This window comes from Lithobates pipiens, unplaced genomic scaffold (genome assembly GCF_037356315.1).
Source record: "Lithobates pipiens isolate NorthernLeopardFrog02 unplaced genomic scaffold, aLitPip1_a1.2 Scaffold_18, whole genome shotgun sequence".
NCBI classification, from domain to species: Eukaryota; Metazoa; Chordata; class Amphibia; order Anura; family Ranidae; genus Lithobates; species Lithobates pipiens.
In genome coordinates, this window is record NW_027507758.1 from 433,284,791 (window position 1) to 433,308,618 (window position 23,828).

General features: G+C 42.7%; 1 protein-coding gene and 1 long non-coding RNA gene across 2 annotated transcripts in view; both read left to right on the forward strand.

Annotated features, from left to right (window-relative positions):
- Positions 1-287: 287 nt before the first annotated feature.
- Positions 288-23,828, forward strand: part of LOC143990199 (uncharacterized) — a 67,137-nt gene continuing 43,596 nt past the window's right edge. The window contains exon 1 of the mRNA XM_077490315.1: positions 288-605. Within this exon, the coding sequence (XP_077346441.1) occupies positions 355-605 (251 nt within the window). The 5' untranslated portion in view covers positions 288-354. The remainder of the gene's footprint in view (positions 606-23,828) is intronic.
- On the forward strand, positions 12,568-12,955 carry LOC143990198 (uncharacterized). Its single transcript, XR_013277211.1, has 2 exons — positions 12,568-12,682; positions 12,817-12,955. It is a non-coding gene; the product is annotated as an uncharacterized LOC143990198 (long non-coding RNA).

A 23,828-nucleotide genomic window follows, 5' to 3' on the forward strand; every position in this document is an offset into this window, starting at 1 on the left:
AGGTAATGTTTTTATTCAATAATACAGTATATCAATTCAGACAAATAGCTTTCTGGCTAATCATCAGCATGCAAAGCTTTGTTCATTGTTTCAATACCATGCTCTAATGTTTACATCCATCATGTTACAAAGGACAGAATGTTGGAATAAATTACAAGTTAATTCCAATGACCTTGAGCAAAGCCTTAGCACACCAAGTGTCAAATTGTGCTGCCCATGACAACCGCAAAACAGGAATAGGCTCAGCAGTAATCTGACAGCTCTGGAATGTGAGACTGTACTCTTAGACTTGAATGCAGTGACTGTACCTTGCTTTACGCTTCTTTCAAGCTAAGAAGTAAAATAATTATATCTATGGCTGAGCAAATGGAAATTGCATGGAAACTCCTTGATTTACATGACTCCATCTCACTTTCCAAGACAGAGAGACAAGTTCGAAGGACAGGGGGACTGAAGCAATGGCAGCTGGATAGATGTCCACACTTAAATTCATCAATGACTAACTCACTGGAACACAAAAAGACCTTATTGTATGAGGCTGCCTGGAGAGGTGACATGGACCAAGTGAACACATTACTCAACTTTGGGATATCCGTGAACTGCCAGTAAGTTCCTTTAAATTTTAAGGTGCATGAGAAGGACATAATACCATTACCAGGCAGAATTTGTTTAATGTTAGTCATTAAAGCAGTAGTAAGCATTGCTTAGGCACTTGTACCTACAGGTAAACTTACAATAAATCTTACCAGTAGGTACAAAAAACATCTCCTAAACGTGCGCCATTTAGGAGATACTCACTGATACATGTGCTCTGAGTCTGAAGGAAGGGCATAGTCATGTCATTCCTTCAGAGCCCTGTGCTTAGGCGTAAAAATGATGGACATTATCACAGCTTGGCCATTAAAGCGGTCAGAGTCTGTGTACCCGTCAAGAAGACCCAGTGAAGATGGAAGTCCTCTCAGCGGTGACAGCACACCGCTGGAGGGCTTCGTTTTTAAGGTAAGCATAATATGCCCTTAACTTGCGGGGAGAATTTATTTTTAAGGGATAAGGTACACTTTAAATTGAAAGACTATGAACTAAATAGCACTCCTGGGGATATGTTATATAAACCAAACACGTAATTAATGTATTTAAAAAAAAAAAAATCATTAGGGACTAGTCTTTCTGGCTTTATGCAAAAGTAGCTTTTAAGGTAATCAATACTGTTTTATTATTATATTTTTTACTTGGCTTAGTAAAGCTGCAAAGGAAAATTCAATTTTTACACTGTCCTGCACATGCTTGGGCATTAAACCAGTTTACAAGTTCAATATAAAAGAGAAAAATTCCTTTTTTAGTTTCTGCCCAATGGGTCTGGGTTAAATTATTTATTTGAATCTGGATAGAAGAAATAAATAATATAGAATCAATGTTTAAGGTGAACTAGATGTCTTGAATAATCTTAAGCCGCGTACACACGGGCGGACTGTATGGCCTACTTAGTCCGTCGAAACACATTTCAGCGGACAGTCCGCTCATGTGTGGGCTTCAGCGGACTTTTTCAGCGTGCAGTCTGGCGTACTAAGTATTTCGGATGTTCCGTAATATTGTCCGTCATACTTTGGTTTCAGCGGACAATCCGCTCGTGAGTAGGCTAGTTCGACGGACTAAGAATGGCGCATGCTCAGAAAGGATTTACACGGCGGAAGGGTGCTTTGCTGTGTATTGGACGTCCTATTTCTAGTCCCGTCGTACGTGCTGTACACGTCATCGCGCAAGCTTTCGACGGACTGTTTGTGCATCCGTGTGTGGTCAAGTCCGTTCATTCGAAAGTATGACGGACTGTCCGTCGGATTGTATGACGGACTAATTAGGCCATACAATCTGCCCGTGTGTACGCGGCTTTACAGATTGCAGGAGTTTTTTAAATTATTAAAGGACTCCGAGGGCAGATATTGTGGCTCTCTCAACCTCCCACAATCCACTGGGTGTGCCGTTGTTAGCAGCAGTTTCGCCATTTTTTATATTAGGAGAAAAATACAGAACTCTCATACTTGGCTCTGTAATAGCTTAAACAAATCACAGTCATATGGTCTGGCAGGGAGATTGTGTTACAGGAATCCCCAATAGATATAAGAAGACACAAGTTTGAGGGCATTTACTAAAACCGGTGCACACAGAATCTGGTGCAGAATAATAACCAGTCAGCTTCTAGACTTTATTGTAAAAGCTTAATTGAACAAGCTGAAGTTAAAAACTGAATGGTTAATATGCACAGCTACACCAGATTCTAAGTGTCCCAGCTTTAATAAATCACTCCCAAGTTGTTTAATCAAACAGCTATAATAAGAGTAGACCAGCAGTATATGTAGTCAATCAGGTCTGTTGAGGAAAGTCAAAGCACTTTCTAAATTCAAGCCTTAATAATTCCCAATGCTATTTGTTTTCTGTTTTCAGGGACACTCCTACACCTAAAAAAGCTCATAATGATAATGTAACAAATATTATCCTTACTATGTGTCCACCCCTATAGAAAAAATATCTAAAATTCTACTTTTAATAATAATTAATACATATACAGTGTGTCATTTTATAGACAGAGGATTTATAGATACAGTTTGTTTGAGAGACTATATATATATGAGAGTTACCTAAATTGCTGCACAGAATTATTGTACAATAAGTGAGTCATTAGCGTGTGAAGGTCAAAACCCCTGGTGTGGGGCAGAAACAACTTTCACAGAAAACCAGTCAGACCTCAAACGGAAAGATCAATGTTGCCATAGAATTACCAAATCTGTCAGTGTGTCTGATGTTATTCTACAATCACGTTTATTGTCTCTTGCATGCAATACTGTCTGGAGTCATACAAACCCTGCATTATTTCTTGTTTAGGATGTCATAAAAACAACAGAGTGCATTTTGACGTTATTATGTAGAATGGTTTTATGTTAACGTTAAAGCATTGTGTTATGTTATAGCAATATACTACAAATAATAGGTGGATCATATTGCTAAGTATACTTGAATAGCGGTCACAGACCAATGCTGGCTTTTACTGTTGCCATTACTTATCTTCACGTAGCCGTGATTAAGTTCATGCACTCTATCAGTCCTCCCAGGTATAAATGCTCTTTGTGTTCAGGACCTGTGATTTCAGCTCTGTAAACAAACACCAAAGTAATACATGGTAACATTATTGTATCTTGAGCTGTGTTCATAACATAGCAAATACCAATTTGTTTGGATTGCTATAACACATTGTAGCCAGTACTTCAGAAATGAAAAGGCTATTAAGTTATATAGAAAATAATCACACAATAGAACATGATGGAAAGTTTACAATGCAAACATGTTAATGGCATCGGGATTTCATGAGGATGTGCATCGCATCGCATATTAGCACATTATGAGAAACTTACCTTAAAACAAAGCCCTCCAGTGTCGCGCTGTCACCTCTTCCATCTTCAACCGGTTTTCATAGAAACATAGAAAAGTGACAGAAGAAAAATTTTGAGTAGTTAATCGAGTCTGCAAATTTTATTTATTTAATATTTCATTATTTGTTAGTTTTTTTGTTTTGTTTTTTCTTCATTAACCTTGTTGTCTGACTATAGATATGTTTATCCCAAGCTTGTTTTAAGCCATTTACTGTTGACTGTCTCCCTCTGTTTATTCCAATCCTTAAAGCGGAGCTCCCCCATAAAAAAAAAAATATTAAAAGCCAGCAGCTACAAATACCGCAGCTGCTGACTTTTAATAAATGGACACTTACCTGTCCAGGGTGCCCACGATGTCGGCAGCAGATGACGAGCAATCACTCATCTCTTGGCTGCCCCCATCGCCATCCTCGGTCAGGGTGTCAGGAAGTGAAGCGTTGCGGCTTCACTGCCCGGTTCCCTACTGCACATGTGTGAGTCACGCTGTGCATCTTCACTGGTCCCCATTGTGTTCTGGGAACTGTGTGTTTCCCAGAACACAATGGGGGCGGGGGGGTGGGTATCTGCAGCTATTCTGAGCCTAGCTATGCCACAAAGTGGGTGCAGATACCTGTATTATACAGTTATCTGCACCCCCCTCCCCCTTGAAAGGTGCCAATTGTGGCGGAAGTTCCACTTTAGGGGGGAGCTCCGCTTTAACTATCCTTTCAGTAAAATAATACTTTCTAAGATTTCGAACTTTGGTTTGAGGTCATGTCCCCGTGTTCTTGATGTTGGTTTCATATTGAAAAGACTGCCTTCCTGAACCTTATTTGTCCCCTTTATGTATTTAACCACTTGAGATCCGCGCTATAGCCAAATGACGGCTACAGCGCGGATCTCCTTTTCCGGGACGACGTCAATAGACGTCGTCCCGTGTACGAGCGGCCTGCGCGCTCTGTGATTGGCGAGTCCATGAGACTCGCCTGATCACCGATCCGTGCAAGGGGTCGATCCCGACCCCTTATCACGTGATCAGCTGTCAGCCAATGACAGCTGATCATGTGATATAACGGAGCCGGTAATCGGCTATTATTCCTCTGACGGCCGTGATCGGGACATCAGTCCCGATCACGGCCAGCCCTGCTAGCGCCCACCTGCCCCCTGCCAGTGCCCACCTGCCCCCTGCAGTGCCACACTTATTAAAAGTAAGTGCCCCCCGTCAGTGCCACCCAGCAGTGCCCATAGTGCCACCCAGCAGTGCCCACAGTGCCACCCAGCAGTGCCCACAGTGCCACCCAGCAGTGCCACCCACAGTGCCACCCACAAAGGTGCTGCACCTCAGTGCCACATATCCGTGCCCATCAGTGTCATCTACCAGTGCCCAGCAGTGCCGCCCATCAGTGCCCAGCAGTGCCACCTATCAGAGCCACCTATCAGTGCCACCTATCAGTGCCCATCAGTCCTATCTATCAGTGGTACCTATCAGTGCCCATCCGTGCCACCCATCCGTGCCACCCATCCGTGCCATCTTATCTGTGCCCATCTTTGCCCATCAGTGCCGCCTTATCTGTGCCCATCGGTGCCGCCTTATCTGTGCCTATTAGTGCCGCCTTAACTATGCCTATCAGTGCCCACCAGTGCAGCCTATCAGTGCCCACCAATGCAGCCTATCAGTACCCACCAATGCAGCCCATCAGTGCCCACCAGTGCAGCCTATCAGTGCCGCCTAATCAGCGCACTTCAATGAAGGAGAAAAATGACCCGTTTGCAAAATTTTATAACAAATTATTAAAACATGATTTTTTATTTTTTTTTTTTTGCATCTTTTTTTGTTTGTTTAGCAAAAAATAAAACTCCGAGCTGTAACTAAATACCACCAAAAGAAAGCTCTATTTGTGGGAAAAAAATGATAAAAATTTCATTTGGGTACAGTGTTGTATGCCCGCTCAATTGTCATTCAAAGTGCATCAGCGCTGAAAGCTGAAAATTGGTCTGGGACTGAGGGGGGTTTAAGTGCCCAGTAAGCAAGTGGTTAAAGGTTTCAATCCCCACACCTTTCACCATTTTTGTAACCCGTCTCTGGACTCATTTTGTATTATCAATATCATTCTGTAAAGCCCCATACACACTATCAGATTTTCTACAGATTTTTTCCTTCAGATTTACCAAAACCATGTAGTGCAAGGGCCTGCCTGATTGCATACAAATTGAAACTCGTATTATATGGTTTTGGTAAATCTGAAGGAAAAAATCTGCAGAAAATCTGATAGTGTGTATGGGGCTTAAGTGAGGGCTCTAGAAATGCACACAGTATTCTAAACACTCACTAAAGATCTATATAGGGGAATCAGGACCTCCTTTCTCCTGCTGGTGATCCCTCTAGTAATGCATCGATGTCTATTCGCTTTTCCCACTGCCTGGTCACACTGTTTGCTCATTTTGCAATCATCTGAAATAAGCACCCCCAAATCATTTTCTTCTGGTGCGTAAACATGAGTTGCTTTCAGATCCGTAATACAGAATCCAAAAATCTGCATCTAAGAACATGCGATTTACGCCCTTACGCATATAAACACATGTGTACACATTTGTATGCGCATAAATTAAGTAAAGAAAAAAGGCGAAAAATTAATTATCATAAAAACAAGTTATGTACACATAGACATCTTAATGGGTCTTTACACATTTATACACATCTATACGCACCTTTTTTACTCATTACGCCAGAACTTTTCTTCTAAAAAAACACGTGTCATAACATTTTTACAACCATGTAAATAAAGCCTTAGGTCCCTTTTAGATGAAGTGGGCTCAGCAGGGGATCTCTCTGCTGATCTCTCTGCTGATCCCCACTGAGCAGTCAGATGACGGGTCCGTATCCGCTCTGCTATGCAGAGCAGACACAGCCTGCTGTTTTCTATGGGGCGGTCAGATGGAAATGGACTATTTGTCTGTTTCCTTCCAACTGTCCATCCGATCCGCCGACCAAATTGGGAACTGGTCACATCCGTCTGTTTTTAACAGGCCGAATCAGATGCCCGCGGGTGTCAGCACCCATCCGCCGCTCAATAGAGAGTAACACGGACAGGCAGACCTGATTGGCCCACTGGTGTGAAAGGGGCCTTATACTTCATTCACACAGCTGTAAAAAAAAACACACATGCAAAAGTTTTTTTAATTATGGATCTGAATGCAGCTGCATTGTTTTCAATGAAACCATTCAAACAGGTGGGTAAACATGAGCTTTTTTCAGATCCATAACACAGAATCCAAAAATCTGCTTCTAAGAACATCTATATGCGTTTGTAGGCATGTGAATCAAGTATAAACAAAGGCATAAATTATCATAAACACAAATCATGGATGCATATGCCTCTTTATGCATTTAAATGCATCTATACACATGTATTTTACTGATCATTAAGCAGGAACCTAAGCAGGAACATAGTGTGCTAGTATGCGGTGCACACTAGCACATTATGCCTTGCAGGTAAGAAAGAAAAAAAAGTCCACCACTTTAAAGTAACTCGTCAACGCTAGCAAAAGTTCAGGACTAAAATTTAGTATAAAATGTGAATAAATCGAATGCATAATGGGCCAATGGAGTTGGTTTACTAGGGAGGTGCATTTTTCAGGTTACTGAAGCTGTATTTACACTAATCACCCAATCATAAGCAAAAAGAACCCCCCTTTTTTTATTTTGTCTACATTTGATTAGGTGTTCACACATGTTCTCTTGGCTAAATAAACAATAAACAATGTACTCCACTACATCTAGATACTTTAGGTGTATTTATAAAGCAGTGAATGTGACATATACCAAATATTTACTGCAGGTGAATCAATAAATCATATTGGGGGTTATTTACTAAAGGCAAACCCACTTAGCACTGCAAGTGCAATTGAAAGTGCACTGAAAGTGCACTTGGAAGTAAAGTCGCTGTAGATCCGAGGAGGACATGCAAGGAAAATAAAAAACAGCATTTTAGCTTGCACATGATTGGATGATAAAATCAGCAGAGCTTCCACTCATTTCAGATCTACCCCTTAGATTTAGAGCGGCTGCACTTCCAAGTGCACTTTCAGTGCAAAGTGGATTTGCCTTTCGTAAATAACCCCCAATGTCTTTTAAAACACATGCACTAGCACTGCACTACATATTTGTTGAATGTTATATCCATGGCCTAGAAATAGTATGATACAGCATAGTCATGTTTTTATATATATATATATATATATATATATACACAGGGTACCCATGCTGAGAATCAAAAATATATTATGCCAATCGTTTGTCTGCTGCAGTCAGAAAAGACCCTCTCCACTCTCGGGTTAGGCTATAAAGAAAAAAATGTGTTTATAGACTGCGCCAACTTTTAAAATAAATTTGTGCACCACCACTTCTATTTATAACCATAAACCTTAATAATGTATATTATTGTCAAAATATCCTCACAGTGTGCTCTTTAAAAACTTTTTGTTCAGTAATTAATAAGCCCTCGCACTACTAATTATGCCCTTCAAGAAATTATATATACGTGCTTGTGTGCCCAAATGAAAAAAACATATAAATGTATGTGTCCTAAGTCATAGAATTCAAAACCATGCATCCAATGCCAAAGTGAAAATATGTAGAAAATGGACAAAAGTAAAACATAAAAATGCTGATGTGAAATAAAATAAAAACATTCAATGTATATCTTTAGTGAAAAGTTAAATACACTCAGTAAGTAGCTAATAAGTCCCAGATGAGTCGCCTCAGTGAGTGATCAGCCAGCTCCTATAGATTCATCTATTGATTTTGCAGCTAAATACCACCATTTTGTGATTCCATGATCACTTATAGATTGGCCACTCACCAAATACAGGTGAATGTGTGCCTTTGGTTCATTAGTTGGATAACCACTCCACACAATGGAACAATCTGCACCCTCTTCTGACAATGTATTAATGGATTTGGTTTCTCTTGCACTACCAGTTCTCATGGAAAATAAATGGCCATCATGGTATAATATATCTAAACTTGTTTATTTAAAAAAGGTATAAAAGACTATTGCACTCACATGCTGATGTGCCCATAAGCCTGTCACCAAGCTGTTCCAGCCGTGCATGTGGGGTTTGGAATGCCGGTGTGCGTTCCCGTGTATGTGGGGTTTGGAATGCCGGTGTGCTTTCCCCTGTATGTATCCTACACATGGACCTAGGTCAGTCATAGTAGGTGGTTGAGTGTAATTAATACTTTGTTACTTTGGGCTCTTCTGCCCTCCCCCCTCTTCTGGGACTTGTAGTTTGGCCTTCCTTGGATCCCCTTCCCCCATGACAGGTCCTATGTCCCCTTCCACTGACTGGTGTATGGCTCAAGAACAGGAAGGCATAACCAGCTCAGTGACGGGGTGGGGTTACCAATCTTAAAATCCCTTCCCCAATGACAGGTCCTCTTTACCCCTCCCACTAGCCAGTGAAAGGTTCACAAACTGTTTGCTCCTCTCCTGCATTACCGGACCGTCATATCTCACTCTCTGCCTCCCGCCCCACCCCCTCCGATGCTTCCTCGCACCATGCTGGGTACTATGGATTCTGGGCTTTGAATGAAGGCAAACAGAGCTTGAAGGTGGTGCCTGAGGGGAAGAGTTCCTGAGGTAGGGGCATGGCGAGCTAGACATCGTGCACAGACCTGACAGAAGGACCTGACAGAAGGGGCAGCAGGGGTGACATACATAGGAACTGTCACCCCCATGGCCCCTCCTATCCAGGTGCACTAGGGTGCCACATGGCCCCCTAAAGCATGGGGCCAGGTCACAATTGAAACCCCTATAGCTATGCCCCTGCCTGCTTCTATGGATGGAGGATCTGAGCAGGAAGGCATAATCTGGTGCTCTTGATGAGTGTCTGTGATAGCTCTTAACTTTCTAATTATCCCCACTGCACAGGAAAATTACAGCAGTAGGGGTGGGGGGGCATTGAGGGGGAAATGTTCTGCTAAACGAGAGCACAGCAGCACAAGGGACACATCTCACTGAAGGTAAGTAATATCCATTTGGCATATTCTGTAGCTGACTCAGCCTCTCAGAGCATCTCTGAGACCCTTAACAAGCCGTTACCACCCCCCTCCACTGTCCAGCACTCCAGTGAGGTAACTGACAGTCATTGCTCTGTGCTCAGAGAGGTCCTGAGAACTGAGGGATCAACTGTCTTTGATCAATCAGTGTAAAGCTGATCGATATTACAGCCATCTAGGTGAGTATTTATGTTTGTCTTGTTTTTTATGAACCCACACTTCCTTTTTTAAGTAGTCGAATACATTTTTTAAAGGCCTAATAATAAAAGGCAGGTTTGGTGATAGGGTTTTTTTAAGAAGGAATGGACTAAAAAATGTCCCCATCGTACAGATCTGATCAGCACCTACAGGAAACATTTGGTGTCGATTTCTGCCAGCTAGTCAAATTATACCAATACTAAATTCTAAAAACGTGGATGATATTTTTCTCCATCCTAAATGGTGTCATATAAGCAATGTATTAAATAAAGACAGCTGCATTTTATTAGTTCATTTATTATGTGTTATCTATTATTTTGCTATGTTGTAAAAGCTATTCGCATAGAAATCATCCAAATTATTCATAAGAGTTTGCACATTTTTTCCAGCAACTGTGTGTGTCCTATTGTGTTTGCATCATATTCAAGCTTAAAGTTAGACTCCCAAGCCAAACTTAAAATCTCAAAAAAAATATCAGCAAGTGACCAGATGTGTTCCTCTGGACTGTTTGCAGTTTAGACAATAAAAACTGTCAAACTACTCAATAACCAAAGGTTAAACAAACAGGTCAAAGTTCATATTATTAACTAAAAAATGTATCTGTCAAAAGATCATGATTGATCTGCTGTTTTGAATTCCTGCTCCATGACAAGCTGCTGGACCACAAAAGGACGTGTGTGGACAAACTGATCCTTAAAGAATATGTAAACCCAATGTAGCACTGACCCCCGAAGGAGCTGCTGGTTTTATTGGGCTTACCGTTAACTTCTTGACCTCGTCTCTGTCTAGGGTTTCCCATGGTAGATGGCCCAAAGAAATGCAGAAACTGACACTGGATCTTCTTTTGGGTTATTTATTTGAAATAGAAACAAGATCTCTCAGTTTAAGGTAAAGAGTTAGGAGGAAGTTCAGGTACTTTGGACTATTAAAAATGGAAAGTCTTTATAGAAAGAATCCAGAGAACAACCATTTCACAGCTGGATTTTCACAACCCTCCTCTCACTAGGCCTAGCAGCTGGTAGGGTGTTAAGTAAAGTAAAGTCTCTGCCACAGACTTGAGCGTAACTGAGGGACATAGACACATTTATAGAGCTCAGGGGGGAATATGGATATCTCCTATCTCCCAATGGAGACATCAACAAAGGCAAATGAGCATAGGGACTGTTACAGGGCACATAGAATATATTAATTCATAAGAATTCGATATCAAAACAATAAATCATATTTAAAAACAATTTATTTGAAAAAGACATATAAAAATAGATAAATAAAACATCTCAAAATACAGTTGGTAGAGACGAATGAGGTAATTATTCAACTAGTTTCGCTTCATAGCTTCATCGGGATATTACCTAAGTCTGGAGATATACAAGTTTAATATAACAAATCATTAATGTCAATGGTCACAATATAAGCATGACAGATAAGTATAATCATTTAAACATGGGAGACGTTGTCATCACAACATTTTGACATGGGGGCGGGCTCCTACCTCTCTCTCCAACCCTATTCCAGCTCCCGGTCGGATTCAGTGGTGTAGAAGGGGAGGAAAGGATCTTTCCCGGCGACTGGGAGAGTAATATTTCACAACACCGACAGCGGATCCGATTATAGTAGATATTAGCTAAATATATAAAGATATATAATAGTGATATTTAATAATAGAGTAAGTCACTAGAAAGATAGTGAATAAGGAGGAGAGGAACCACCAAAGAAAAGAGGTGAATGACCACAGTGGATAAAACTGGATATTAATGATCCAGAGATTGTGAGTAGACTAGAGAGTCACTAGTTCCCATTCCACAAGTAGAGAAATTCCGTGATATAAAAACAAACAAGTGTACCTGTGATTGCAAGTGAATAAATAAATAAAAGGATAGAAGATAAGACAAAGAGACCAATAAAACCGTGAGGTATAAGGGTAAATGATATATCAAAGGAATATCAAGAGGATATACACATATGTATAATTACCCCTTATTGGAAAAAGGGGAGAGAATTTGAAGGATCCCGGAGGTGCCAGAGAAACTGGCTTAACTAGAGATATCATATCCTGATGATCTATATAGGTAGTAGGTACGGTGCAGAGTCCATCTTAATTAATTAAATAGTCTATATGGCCTCAGTTGCTGTCTGGTCTGCACTTGTAGGATGACAATGAAATGAACATATTCAGAACCATATCTAAAGAAATGACCATAAGCTAAGCATGATGTCCTATGGAGTAAGTTTGGGCTCACCCTTGTACCAAATACCCTCCGTCTCCACCGGGTCCCGTCGCTGCTACGAACTGGCGTTTGAATCGCCATTTAAACCCCCCAACCCCGTGATCACAACGCCGTGTCGCTGGCGTATGACGTCGGCGGGGTCAATGTGCTACTAATCTTTTGTAAATATTTTGTATGCTTGTTTGGAGATATGGATGCGGGCTCCAGCTCTAGATATAGATATAGATCATCGGTATATGATATTTCTAGTTAAGCCAGTTTCTCTGGCACCTCCGGGATCCTTCAAATTCTCTCCCCTTCTTCCAATAAGGGGTAATTATACATATGTGTATATCCTCTTGATATTCCTTTGATATACCTTTTACCCTGATACCTCACGGTTTTATTGGTCTCTTTGTCTTATCTTCTATCCTTTTATTTATTTATTCACTTGCAATCACAGGTACACTTGTTTGTTTTTATATCACGGAATTTCTCTACTTGTGGAATGGGAACTAGTGACTCTCTAGTCTACTCACAATCTCTGGATCATTAATATCCAGTTTTATCCACTGTGGTCATACACCTCTTTTCTTTGGTGGTTCCTCTCCTCCTTATTCACTATCTTTCTAGTGACTTACTCTATTATTAAATATCACTATTATATATCTTTATATATTTAGCTAATATCTACTATAATCGGATCCACTGTCGGTGTTGTGAAATATTACTCTCCCAGTCGCCGGGAAAGATCCTTTCCTCCCCTTCTACACCACTGAATCCGACCGGGAGCTGGAATAGGGTTGGAGAGAGAGGTAGGAGCCCGCCCCCATGTCAAAATGTTGTGATGACAACGTCTCCCATGTTTAAATGATTATACTTATCTGTCATGCTTATATTGTGACCATTGACATTAATGATTTGTTATATTAAACTTGTATATCTCCAGACTTAGGTAATATCCTGATGAAGCTATGAAGCGAAACTAGTTGAATAATTACCTCATTCGTCTCTACCAACTGTATTTTGAGATGTTTTATTTATCTATTTTTATATGTCTTTTTCAAATAAATTGTTTTTAAATATGATTTATTGTTTTGATATCGAATTCTTATGAATTAATATATTCTATGTGCCCCATAACAGTCCCTATGCTAATTTGCCTTTGTTGATGTCTCCATTGGGAGATAGGAGATATCCATATTCCCCCCTGATTCAAATTATTGGGATGAGGGTGCACACATGTAGCTATATAACCATTATATCCCTAAGCTATTTCCTTTTCCACATTTATAGAGCTGTCATACGGTACCAGTATCTCTCAGCCAGTCCAGCGATAGCTTATGAGTGTGGATCCATGAAGTGTCCTTCAACTGAGCCTCCAGGCTCCTTCAGAGAAGCCAGCCTTGTGCATAGCCTTATCCTGAAGAGTCCTCCCCTGGATGCTTCTCCAGTTGATGCGCCTCTCCTTAGATGAGACGGCACCGGACCACCCTTGAATCACCAGGCCTTGACATCCATTCAGGCCTGTCCCTGCAGTTGCTTCACCTTGGGCTATCCAGCCCCGAGACTTGGAAATGCATGAAACCACACCCCAGGCAAGGAGGGCCATGGGGGCTGGTCAGAACCAAACAGACAGAAAAATCCTCTGGCACGGAAACGCAGTAGCATGTGATGTCAGCACCTTAAATACCACCTCCCAGAGTGCACAGCAGGAGAACACTCTCACTGGGCTGGTTCTGAGAAAACTTGGCACTCAATACACCCAGCTAAACTGCGTTCTACCACTTGCCGGCGGTGATAGCGACACTTGCGGCCAAGGAGGACCCAGTGCAGCCCAGCTGGACTGGTACTGCAATCATAATTTGGTAAAATTAGCCCTAAAACCCAACTGTGGTTTCAGGAATATTCATTTTCATAAACATATAGTGCATTCTCGTCAGGAGCCAGCGCTACACAAATATTTCATTTTCTTGATATGTGCCTGCTGTACCATGTACTTGTATGAAAAAGTATCCTGTTTTCTTTGTATGCTTCCTTTGTGTGAAATCTCTGTTGCTCCTGCTAGTCTCACTGGCCACGCTAGGCATGAGAGCACAGTGTGATCAGTTCTCTAGCTGTACTAAGAACTCAGCCTGCTCTCCTCCGATTATAAGACTTGTCCCAACACTCCCCCCCATAGCCATTCACTGAGAAGACCACTGGGCTGTTGTTTCTCCTCCCCCACCTCTCTGAGCTCTTTATACAGCCAAAAACAGAGGGTATATGATCACTCATAAAAAGGGGGAAAGTATTTATAAAGTTTTTAAATATATACACAAATGTTTTGCATTTAATTTCAATTTTGAACTGAATGGGTTGTTTTACAAGGTGAGGGTTTACATATACTTTAATAAGGCCTTCCTGCAGGGTGTCAAAGGTGCTTCCAGACTGTCTCTTCATCCCATGCTTTAAAGCAGCACGCAAACTGCAAGCAAGGTCCATGCTACTGCCATTAAGCATTTGGAGTAATTCCAGCACACCTCTGGAGTGAGGTGGTTCTGTTTAGTAATAGCCTTCTTAACCTTTATGCTGCCAGGCTACAGACCTAGCATTCTATCTTCTGCTAGAAGCTCATGGTTACTTAGTAATTCAGGATTTGTATTAAGGCAGAGTGCTACACACCACACTCTAGAGCAGGGGTAGGTATGCTTTGAGGGGTGGAGATCTACCTGAACAACATGAAAGAGATCAAAGTCACAGGGATTCAGCGCCTTTTGTTTTTTGTTTGTTTGTTTTTTAGAAATCAACTACAGATGCCAAAACTAAATAACTAAATAAATAGTAAGAAAAACTTAGACAAATATAACAAAACAAATGTCACTGTAAAAAATATAAATTTACACTACCTTAAGGCTGCATTCACACCTGAGCTTAGCGTTTTCAAGCGTTTTTTGCTGCGTTTTTTACCGCGATTCGCTGCATTTTTTACCCGTGCTTTTTACCGCGATTTGCCGCGATTTTGTGAAGGGCAAAAGGTCACCAATGTTAAAAGAAAAACGCCCAAATCTGCTCAATTCGAGGGACAAAAAAGGGTCCGGAACTTGTTTGAGCTTCAGGCGTTCGGCTTCAGGCGATATGTAGTGGAGATGTGAACCATCTCCATTGAGAATAATAGAATTTTTCCCCTCTAGCGTTTTGTAGCTTCAGGCTTCAAGCTACAAAACGCTCAGGTGTGAATGGGGTCTAAAAGTTGACAGTATCAGTCAGTCGAGCAGTGGATAGTGTGTAGCCATTGCCGGTAGGTCAGTGAACAGATTGTGGACCGTGTCAGTAGGGCAGAGGATGGCATCAGTAGAGCAGTGGACAGTGTCAGTAGGGCAGTGAATGGTGTCAGTAGAGCAGTAGATATGTCACAAGGGCAGAGGTTGGTGTCAGTAGAGCAGTGGCCTTTGTCAGTAGAGCAGAGGTTGGTGTCAGTCATTTATTTTTATTATTTTTTTAAATATTATTTTTTATTATTATTACATTTTTTAGGAGCCCCTTTGACTTTAGTGGAATATCAGGGATCTAAACAGACCACTGATATCTCACTTTTGAGACAGAGAATGGGATTGAGGGCGGAGATTTCCCAGTCTCTTTCTCTGCATCCTTAGCTATACTGGATAGCGAATGAATGGGAAGCGCTCTGTGCTGAACGGCTTTCTGTTCATTCACAAATTGAAGCTCAGCAAACACAGTTTTGAATGTACCCAGTGAGCGATCATTACCACTCTTCATCCTGAAACATCCTCCACAGCATCCGGCGGGAGAGGAGAAGAGGGAAGCCGGGAACGCTGCAGGGGGAAGGGGGGACCAGTGGAGCACAAAGGGGCCAGGCAGCCAAAAGAAGAGAAACAGGTACAGAAGGGGCAGCGGGGGTGACATTTACTGTAATTGATCATCTTTCCTACTCCACCCGTTAAATGCCTGTGTAAGGGATCGGTACCAGTAAATTCAGTCCCCGGTGCTCCTTCTGTCCAAGTTCTAGGGGTTGGCAGGGATTGCAGTCTACCTGTGACCTGCCCGTGATCATTAGGTAGATCACAGTTGATGGGTTTCCAGCTCCCGCTCTAGAGTATTATTTCTGAGTGGAGAAGACTGGCTTGTTAGTGCTTTCAGAATAAGAGAACGTTTACCCTCACAGGGTTTTCAGCCTACTGACTTCCACTTTGCAACACTGCTGCTCTGGCCTCATGCTTCAGGCTCTTCTGTGTTCCTCCAGAGAGTATAAAAAAAACACAGTGGTCACCTGCACATTCATACACCACACAGCTTTATACTGCACTGGCCTTCTACCCTATTTCTGGAAAGATGACATCCCATCTCTTGGGTGGGGTACTGAACTTTAGTCAGCATCCTTAAAAAAAACCTGGGCACACCTGTACAGTGAGTATGCTGGTTTACGGCAAAATGTGGACCAGGGTTGGAGGTTTTGTCCCTCCCAAGTCTCTACAAAGTATCCAGGGTCCATAACCCAATCCAGGATCTATAAATCCCAGAAGGAATTGGAATTGCAGTTTCCTCCATCTGAGAACTAAAATTCCAAGTTTCCTCTGTGTTAGATATGCATTCTGAAACCCTTCACCTTGTATAAATGAGAACTTTAGATGCCCATGGCTCTGCACCTTCATATATATATATATATATATATATATATATATATATATATATATATATATATATATATATATATACATACTGTAGTGTATATAGATAGAACTGGAGAAATAAATGATCAATCTGAAAGCTAAAAAAAAATTTGCGTACATTTTTTAATTTATTTTTTACATTGTAACAGCTTACCTTTAAATAGCATGTATATTTGTTTTTTTGTTTTATTTTCAACCACTTTCATGGTTTTGTGGCCAGTTAAAGAAGATCAGAGATTATAAACCGCAGATAAAAAAGGAAAAACAAGAAGGGATATTCTTGGAAACTGCAGACAATAACTGGAAACATATTATATTAGAACACAATTTAAGAGAATAGGATTAAGCTGAAGAAGTATAATGAACCAGATGTCTTCTACCCACTCAAGTCTAAAAATATGAAAGCAGCAAATGTGGGAAACTTATATCTTTTGTGAAGTTTAATCTGATGATTACTTTGATTATTTTATTAGATTATTTTATTTGATTAATTAATATTAGCAAAAGTGAGTCCATTCCAGGCTGGGAACAAAATAAACAAATTAAAAGAAGTAACGTAGTCAATAGTATATACAGGAGAGCATATTAGCAGGTGCAACCTGACATGGGCACAGTATGACCTCACCAGGCACCACAGACCAACCCATGCTCAGATTCCTATGTCTACATGGACCTCACTTCTGTAGGAAGTATATTAACTTACAGTTCAGATGTAACACACCATGCTTGTCCACTGTATTCCCAGCATAATCAGGTTCTTTCTGGATAGGCCTTGGAGAAAGGAGACACCAAGTTGATACTTGATAACTTAATTGAAGTAGTAATACCAGTTAAGAACTCTTAGCAGGCCAACATTCTAGAACATAGAGGCAGTTCACTGGTGGCTGCTCAGCACTTCCCATTGTACAGGGCACACCTCTCTTGCCCTGGTTCTTCCTTTTTGGGCCACAGGCCCTTGCAGGTATTCCCAAGTCAGGGAACCAGCCTTCCACTGGTGAGGTATACATGATGACAGTAAATGCTTGACCAGTCCCACGCGTACCAACACAGGCAGAGGCTGCTACTTTATACCCACGCTCATTACTTTTATATTGTTTTAAAGTAGCAACACCTAGTGGCCAGGTAAGGGAATGCTATGCCACGCTCCCACCAGTAATATATGTGCGTATGTGTGTAATGTATGTGCAGGAGAGGAGTAGGAAGGGTATGACAGAAGGCAGTATGTGCAGAAGCAGAATCTGAAGGGTATGACAGCAGGTAGTATGTGCAGGAGAGGAGTACAGAGTATATGACAGTGACAGTATGTAGAGAAAAGGCTTGGGGATTGTATGAATGGAAGCAATATGTGCAGGAGAGCAATGCAGACGGTATGCCAGGGGGCAGTATATACAGAAGGAGAGTGTGTAGTGTATAGCAGTAGACAATTTGTGCAAGAGTGAATTCTGTACAGCAGAAGAGTGCAGAAAACCTTACAGGAGAGAAGTCTGGACAGCTGAGCCTCAGATCAGGGTATACAGCTGAGCCTCAGATCAGGGTATACAGCTGAGCCTCAGATCAGAGTATACAGCTCAGCCTCAGATCAAAGTATACAGCTCAGCCTCAGATCAGGGTATACAGCTCAGCCTCAGATCAAAGTATACAGCTCAGACTCAGATCAAAGTATACAGCTCAGCCTCAAATCAAAGTATACAGCTCGGCCTCAGATCAAAATACAGTGGTGTGAAAAAGTGTTTGCCCCCTTCCTCATTTCCTGTTCCTTTGCATGTTTGTCACACTTAAGTGTTTCGGAACATCAAACCAATTTAAACAATAGTCAAGGACAACACAAGTAAACACAAAATGCAATTTGTAAATGAAGGTGTTTATTATTAAAGGTAAAAAAAAATCCAAACCATCATGGCCCTGTGTGAAAAAGTGATTGCCCACCTTGTTAAAACATACTATAACTGTGGTTGTCCACACCTGAGTTCAATTTCTCTAGCCACACCCAGGCCTGATTATTGCCACACCTGTTCACAATCAAGGCATCACTTAAATAGGAGCTGCTTGACACAGTAAGGTCCACCAGAAGATCCTTAAAAGCTACACATCATGCCGAGACCCAAAGAAATTCAGGAACAATTGAGAAAGAAAGTAATCGAGATCTATCAGTCTGGAAAGGGTTATAAAGCCATTTCCAAAGCTTTGGGAATCCAGCGAACCACAGTGAGAGCCATTATCCACAAATGGCTAAGACATGGAACAGTGGTGAACCTTCCCAGGAGTGGCTGGCCGCCCAAAATTACCCCAAGAGCGCAGAGACGACTCATCCAAGAGGTCACAAAAGACCCCACAACAACGTCCAAGGAACTGCAGGCCTCACTTGCCTCAGTTAAGGTCAGCGTTCATGCCTCCACCATCAGGAAAAGACTGGGCAAAAATGGCCTGCATGGCAGAGTTCCAAGGAGAAAACCACTGCTGAGCAAAAAGAACATCAAAGCTCGTCTCAATTTCTCCACAACACATCTTGATGATCCCCAAGACTTTTGGGACAACATTCTGTGGACCGATGAGACAAAAGTGGAACTCTTTGGAAGGTGTGTGTCCAAGTATATCTGGCGTAGAAGGAACACTGCATTTCATAAAAAGAACATTATACCAACAGTAAAATATGGTGGTGGTAGTGTGATGGTCTGGGGCTGTTTTGCTGCTTCAGGACCTGGAAGACTTGCCGTGATAAAAGGAACTATGAATTCTGCTGTCTACCAAGAGATCCTGAAGGAGAATGTCCGACCATCTGTTCCTGTACTCAAGCTGAAACGAACTTGGGTTCTGCAGCAGGACAATGATCCTAAACACACCAGCAAGTCCACCACCGAATGGCTGAAGAAAAACAAAATGAAGACTTTGGAGTGGCCTAGCCAAAGTCCTGACCTGAATCCTATTGAGATGTTGTGGTATGACCTTAAAAAGGCTGTTCATGCTCGAAAACCCTCTAATGTAACTGAATTAGGACAATTCTGCAAAGATGAGTGGGCCAAAATTCCTCCAGGACGCTGTAAAAGCCTCATTGCACGTTATCGCAAACGCTTGGTTGCAGTTGTTGCTGCTAAGGGTGGCCCAACCAGTTATTAGGTTTAGGGGGCAATCACTTTTACACACAGGGCCATGATGGTTTGGATTTTTTTTCACCTTTAATAATAAACACCTTCATTTACAAATTGCATTTTGTGTTTACTTGTGTTGTCCTTGACTATTGTTTAAATTGGTTTGATGTTCCGAAACACTTAAGTGTGACAAACATGCAAAGGAACAGGAAATGAGGAAGGGGGCAAACATTTTTTCACACCACTGTATATAGCTGAGCCTCAGATCAGGGTATACAGCTCAGGCTTAGATTAGAGTATACAGCTCAGCAGGGGCAGCCGGGAGCTTGTGACACTGAAAGCTGAGGGAGCACCCCCCTCCCCCGGGGCTTTGAAGGCACAAAGGCACACACCCTCGCACATCTCCCACCACCCCCCAGCACTTACTGGTCTGTATCTCCTCCAGAGTGTGAGCAGCAGGCAGCATCACCAGTAGAGGTGTCCATTCCTCCAGCGTGTGTCTCCTCTGCTCCTCTGCGTGTTTCCTCTTCCTAAACGCTAGGCATCCAATAGATATGACGTGACCTGCCTCTTGATTGGTGGGGAGGATCGTTAGCGTGAAAATAACTAAAATGAATTCTCTATGGTCACACAACAGGGTGGGATTGGGACGCAGTGCTCTGTGCACTGAGCCCACCCTATTTTGAGGCTTATTAGAGCCTCTGGCTCTCATCAGGTCCTTCAAAATACACACCCACCGTCTATCCCCACCATAGTAATTTGTGTGTCTGGCATCCTGAAAGGGGCCTGGCACATGGATAGGGAGGGCGGCGGAGGTGTTGGAGGGGCGATGCTCATGCGCCCACAATGCACGGGCCGCCACTGAGTCTGGAGGCATGACAGACTGCAGTATGTGCAAGAGAGAGTTGTGGAAGATATGACAGCAGGCATTATGTGCAGAAGGCAAGTGTATAGGATTTGACAGTGGGGACAGTTAATCTTTTGACACTCAAATGGTGGATACTGATCTTTCTAGAATTGGCAACAAAATCACTAAAATGTATGGTCATAGCCATACAGGTGTAAGTGGCCTTGTGAATGGCTAGTGATGACAACAAGAGCACAAATCCCTGCCCCTCTTCCTCTCCTACCAGAACACCAACCCACCTGCTAGAGTTTTTAACCCTCCTCCATCTTTGCCCATCTCCATATCAGAGGCCTTCTCATGACATTTCCAGCCATTGACCTTTATATCCCAAGGAAGGAATGTCCACACAAAAAGTATAGTAGTATTGCTGCACTTTACTGATGTTACTTTAAGATGAAATTATAGTCACGTCGCATAAACATACTAGCATGGGTCACTTGACAGCATTTTGTCAAAAACATATAGTAGACACACCGCAGCAGTCACATGTGAAAGCAGCATAAAGTACATTTTAGTAAACCTTCTTCCCTACTGTATCTCTCCTCCCGGAGTCATCAGCACTCACTCAGAGGGCCCTGGTTTCCCTTGCAGGTAGTTTTTCTGAGACAGGATCACTGCAGTAACCTCTGACTTGGTTAAATTTCTCCTAGGTCCTCCGAGGGGATAGCCTCACTTCAGGAAACACTTGGTCTAGCCCAAAAGGCCTTTTAAAACCCTCTCTAGCCTCCTCAATCTTAAGAGCCAGGGTGTCTACAGCCAGCTCTTCTGGGTGCAGGTGTATCTCTCCCTGCCTACTAGCTGACTACATCTGACTGCACTAAAGCTCCTCCCAACCTGGCTTATAAGTGGTCACTGACTCACCCATTACATCACCAGGAGGAGGAGTCAGTAGACATGAGAGTGTATAGTTGCCAACATTCCCAAATCGGCCGGGACACTCACAAATTCTTAACAGCTGTCTCAATATTTCCTTGTCCTGGGCTGAATCCCAGAAAAACACCATCTACCAGGGGAAGCTGCATACTTTCCCGTGATTTAGACCTTTTTCCCGATTTTAGCGTTTCCCGGGAAATGTTCCGGGAAAATTTTTTTTCCAGATTTTCCTGGCCTCCCACTGCTAGAGGTCCGTGGCCGGTCAAGACATTACCCCCTTCCCCTGCTGCTGGTCTGTCTATGACCTGTTGTGGAAAGGGGGGGTTTATCCCCCCTCAACCCCTGTTACTTCTGCAATTCTGTAATGGTGGCAGAGACACCGCTGGGGGGACATCTGATGTAAGGGGGACACACCACTACAGGGGTACCTGATTTAAGGGGGACACTGCTTGGGGTATACCTGATGTAGGGAGGATACCTGATGTAAGGGGGACACCACTGCAGGGATACCTGATGTAGGGGGGATACCTGATTTACGGGGGACCGCGCTTTGGGGACACCTGATGTAAAGGGGGTGCCGCTGTAGGGTTAACTGATGTAGGAGGGATACCTTATGTAAGGGAGACAATGCTGTGGGGATACCTGATGTAAGGGGGAGACTGCTGGGGGGATAACTGATGTAAGGTGGACACCGCTGGGGGGATGGGATACCTGATGTAAGAGGGACACTGCTGGGGGGATACCTGATGTAAGGGGGACCCCGCTGTGGGGACACCTGATGTAAGAGAGATACCGCGGGGGGACTCCTGATGTAAGGGGGACACAGCTGCTGGGATACCTGATGTAAGAGGGATACCACTGGGGGGACTCCTGATGTAAGGGGGACACCGCTGCTGGGATACCTGATGTAAGGGGGACACGTCTGCGGGGATACCTGATGTAAGGGAGACACCTGATAAAAGGGGGACTCTACTGGGAATGCCTGATGTAAAGAGGGACTTCGCTGAGGACACCTGGTGTAAGGAGGGACTCCACTGGGAATGCCTGGTGTAAGGAGGGACTCTGCTGTGGGTACCTGATGGTGGCAGGCGATGTGACAAGTGACACGCTTAGGGCTCCCACTGATTCTGCATTATGGTGAGTTGAACTTTTTCATTTTGTATTACAATGTAATAATAGTAATAATGCGCTTCAATCATCCTAACACCATAATAACCATGGTTATGATTGAAGTGCTAACACCAGGTGTTTGGAGTATGTTTATCTGCTGATTGTTAAGCTTTCTGAAATACATATATTTCTGTTGTGATGTAGGATCTTTACCTGCTGTCCCCCCATGCCTCCTTCTTTCCTTCCTTCTCTCTTTCTCCCTTTGTTTCTCCCTCCATCCCTCGTTCATCTCAGACACTAACCATACCCCTTTGAGTCACACCCCCTTAAAGGCCGCCCAATATTTAACTTAAATTACGCCAATTTTTCGCCCTGCACACTTTTTTCTTTCTCCCATTGCATCACACCTTCAAAAGAATGCCTCATCCCCTAATTCTAAAAAGACTCTGCCTACAGGCAAAAAAGCGTCCCTATACGTTTTTTTTACAATGTTGGCAACTATGCAGCTGTGAACTGTACATTCAAAGGGGCTGGTTGCACTCAGACCTAACAGCAGATGATGCAGCACACACTGCTGGGAACACTCTCCCCAAAACTACCTCCTTCCCCAGCAGCTGAGCTGCTCAGGTGGCTCCAGTATTCCGGACTCTCACTCACTGAGATGAGGAGGTCAGGTCTCTCTCTCTCTCTGTTTTTTTTTTTTTTTGGAGGGGGAGTGAGCAGCAACCATTTGGGGGTCTATATCTCGTGGGGATGGCTGTCAAACACGCACCTCCATCCTGCACACACGCACAGTTATCTCTATCCTACACACACATAGTGTATGTTTAAATTATCTTCTGGTTTATTATCATTATTCATAAGGATTAACCCTTTCGTGCTAACCCTATAAGAGTCCTAAAATCTGGGAGGCGAAGGCGGTCATTCGGGCCATGTGGCCGCTCTGATTGGCTGTCACATTGGGCACATGATCAAAAAGCTCCTCATGGCACGTATGCATCAGGAGCTTACTGATCCCCACTGGCTATCGCGCTGGGAGAATGCAGGTAGCGTGCTCTCAGCATGGTAAGTTGTTTTAACAGGACCATGTATATGTGGCCGATCGGCATTAAAAGCCCTGGGGCACCCTTGGGCACTTTAAGGAAAGCAATAACTGTACCCTTGTCAAGGGCAATTTGCGCTAACAGTGAAAAGGGTTTAAAGGGCTATGGTTGAATAAAACGTATCCATATTAATACCACCAAGCAAGATGACTACAAAATGGTAAACTTAGGGCCAAGTGTGGTTTAAAAAGTCTGCGGCATTCCTCATGACC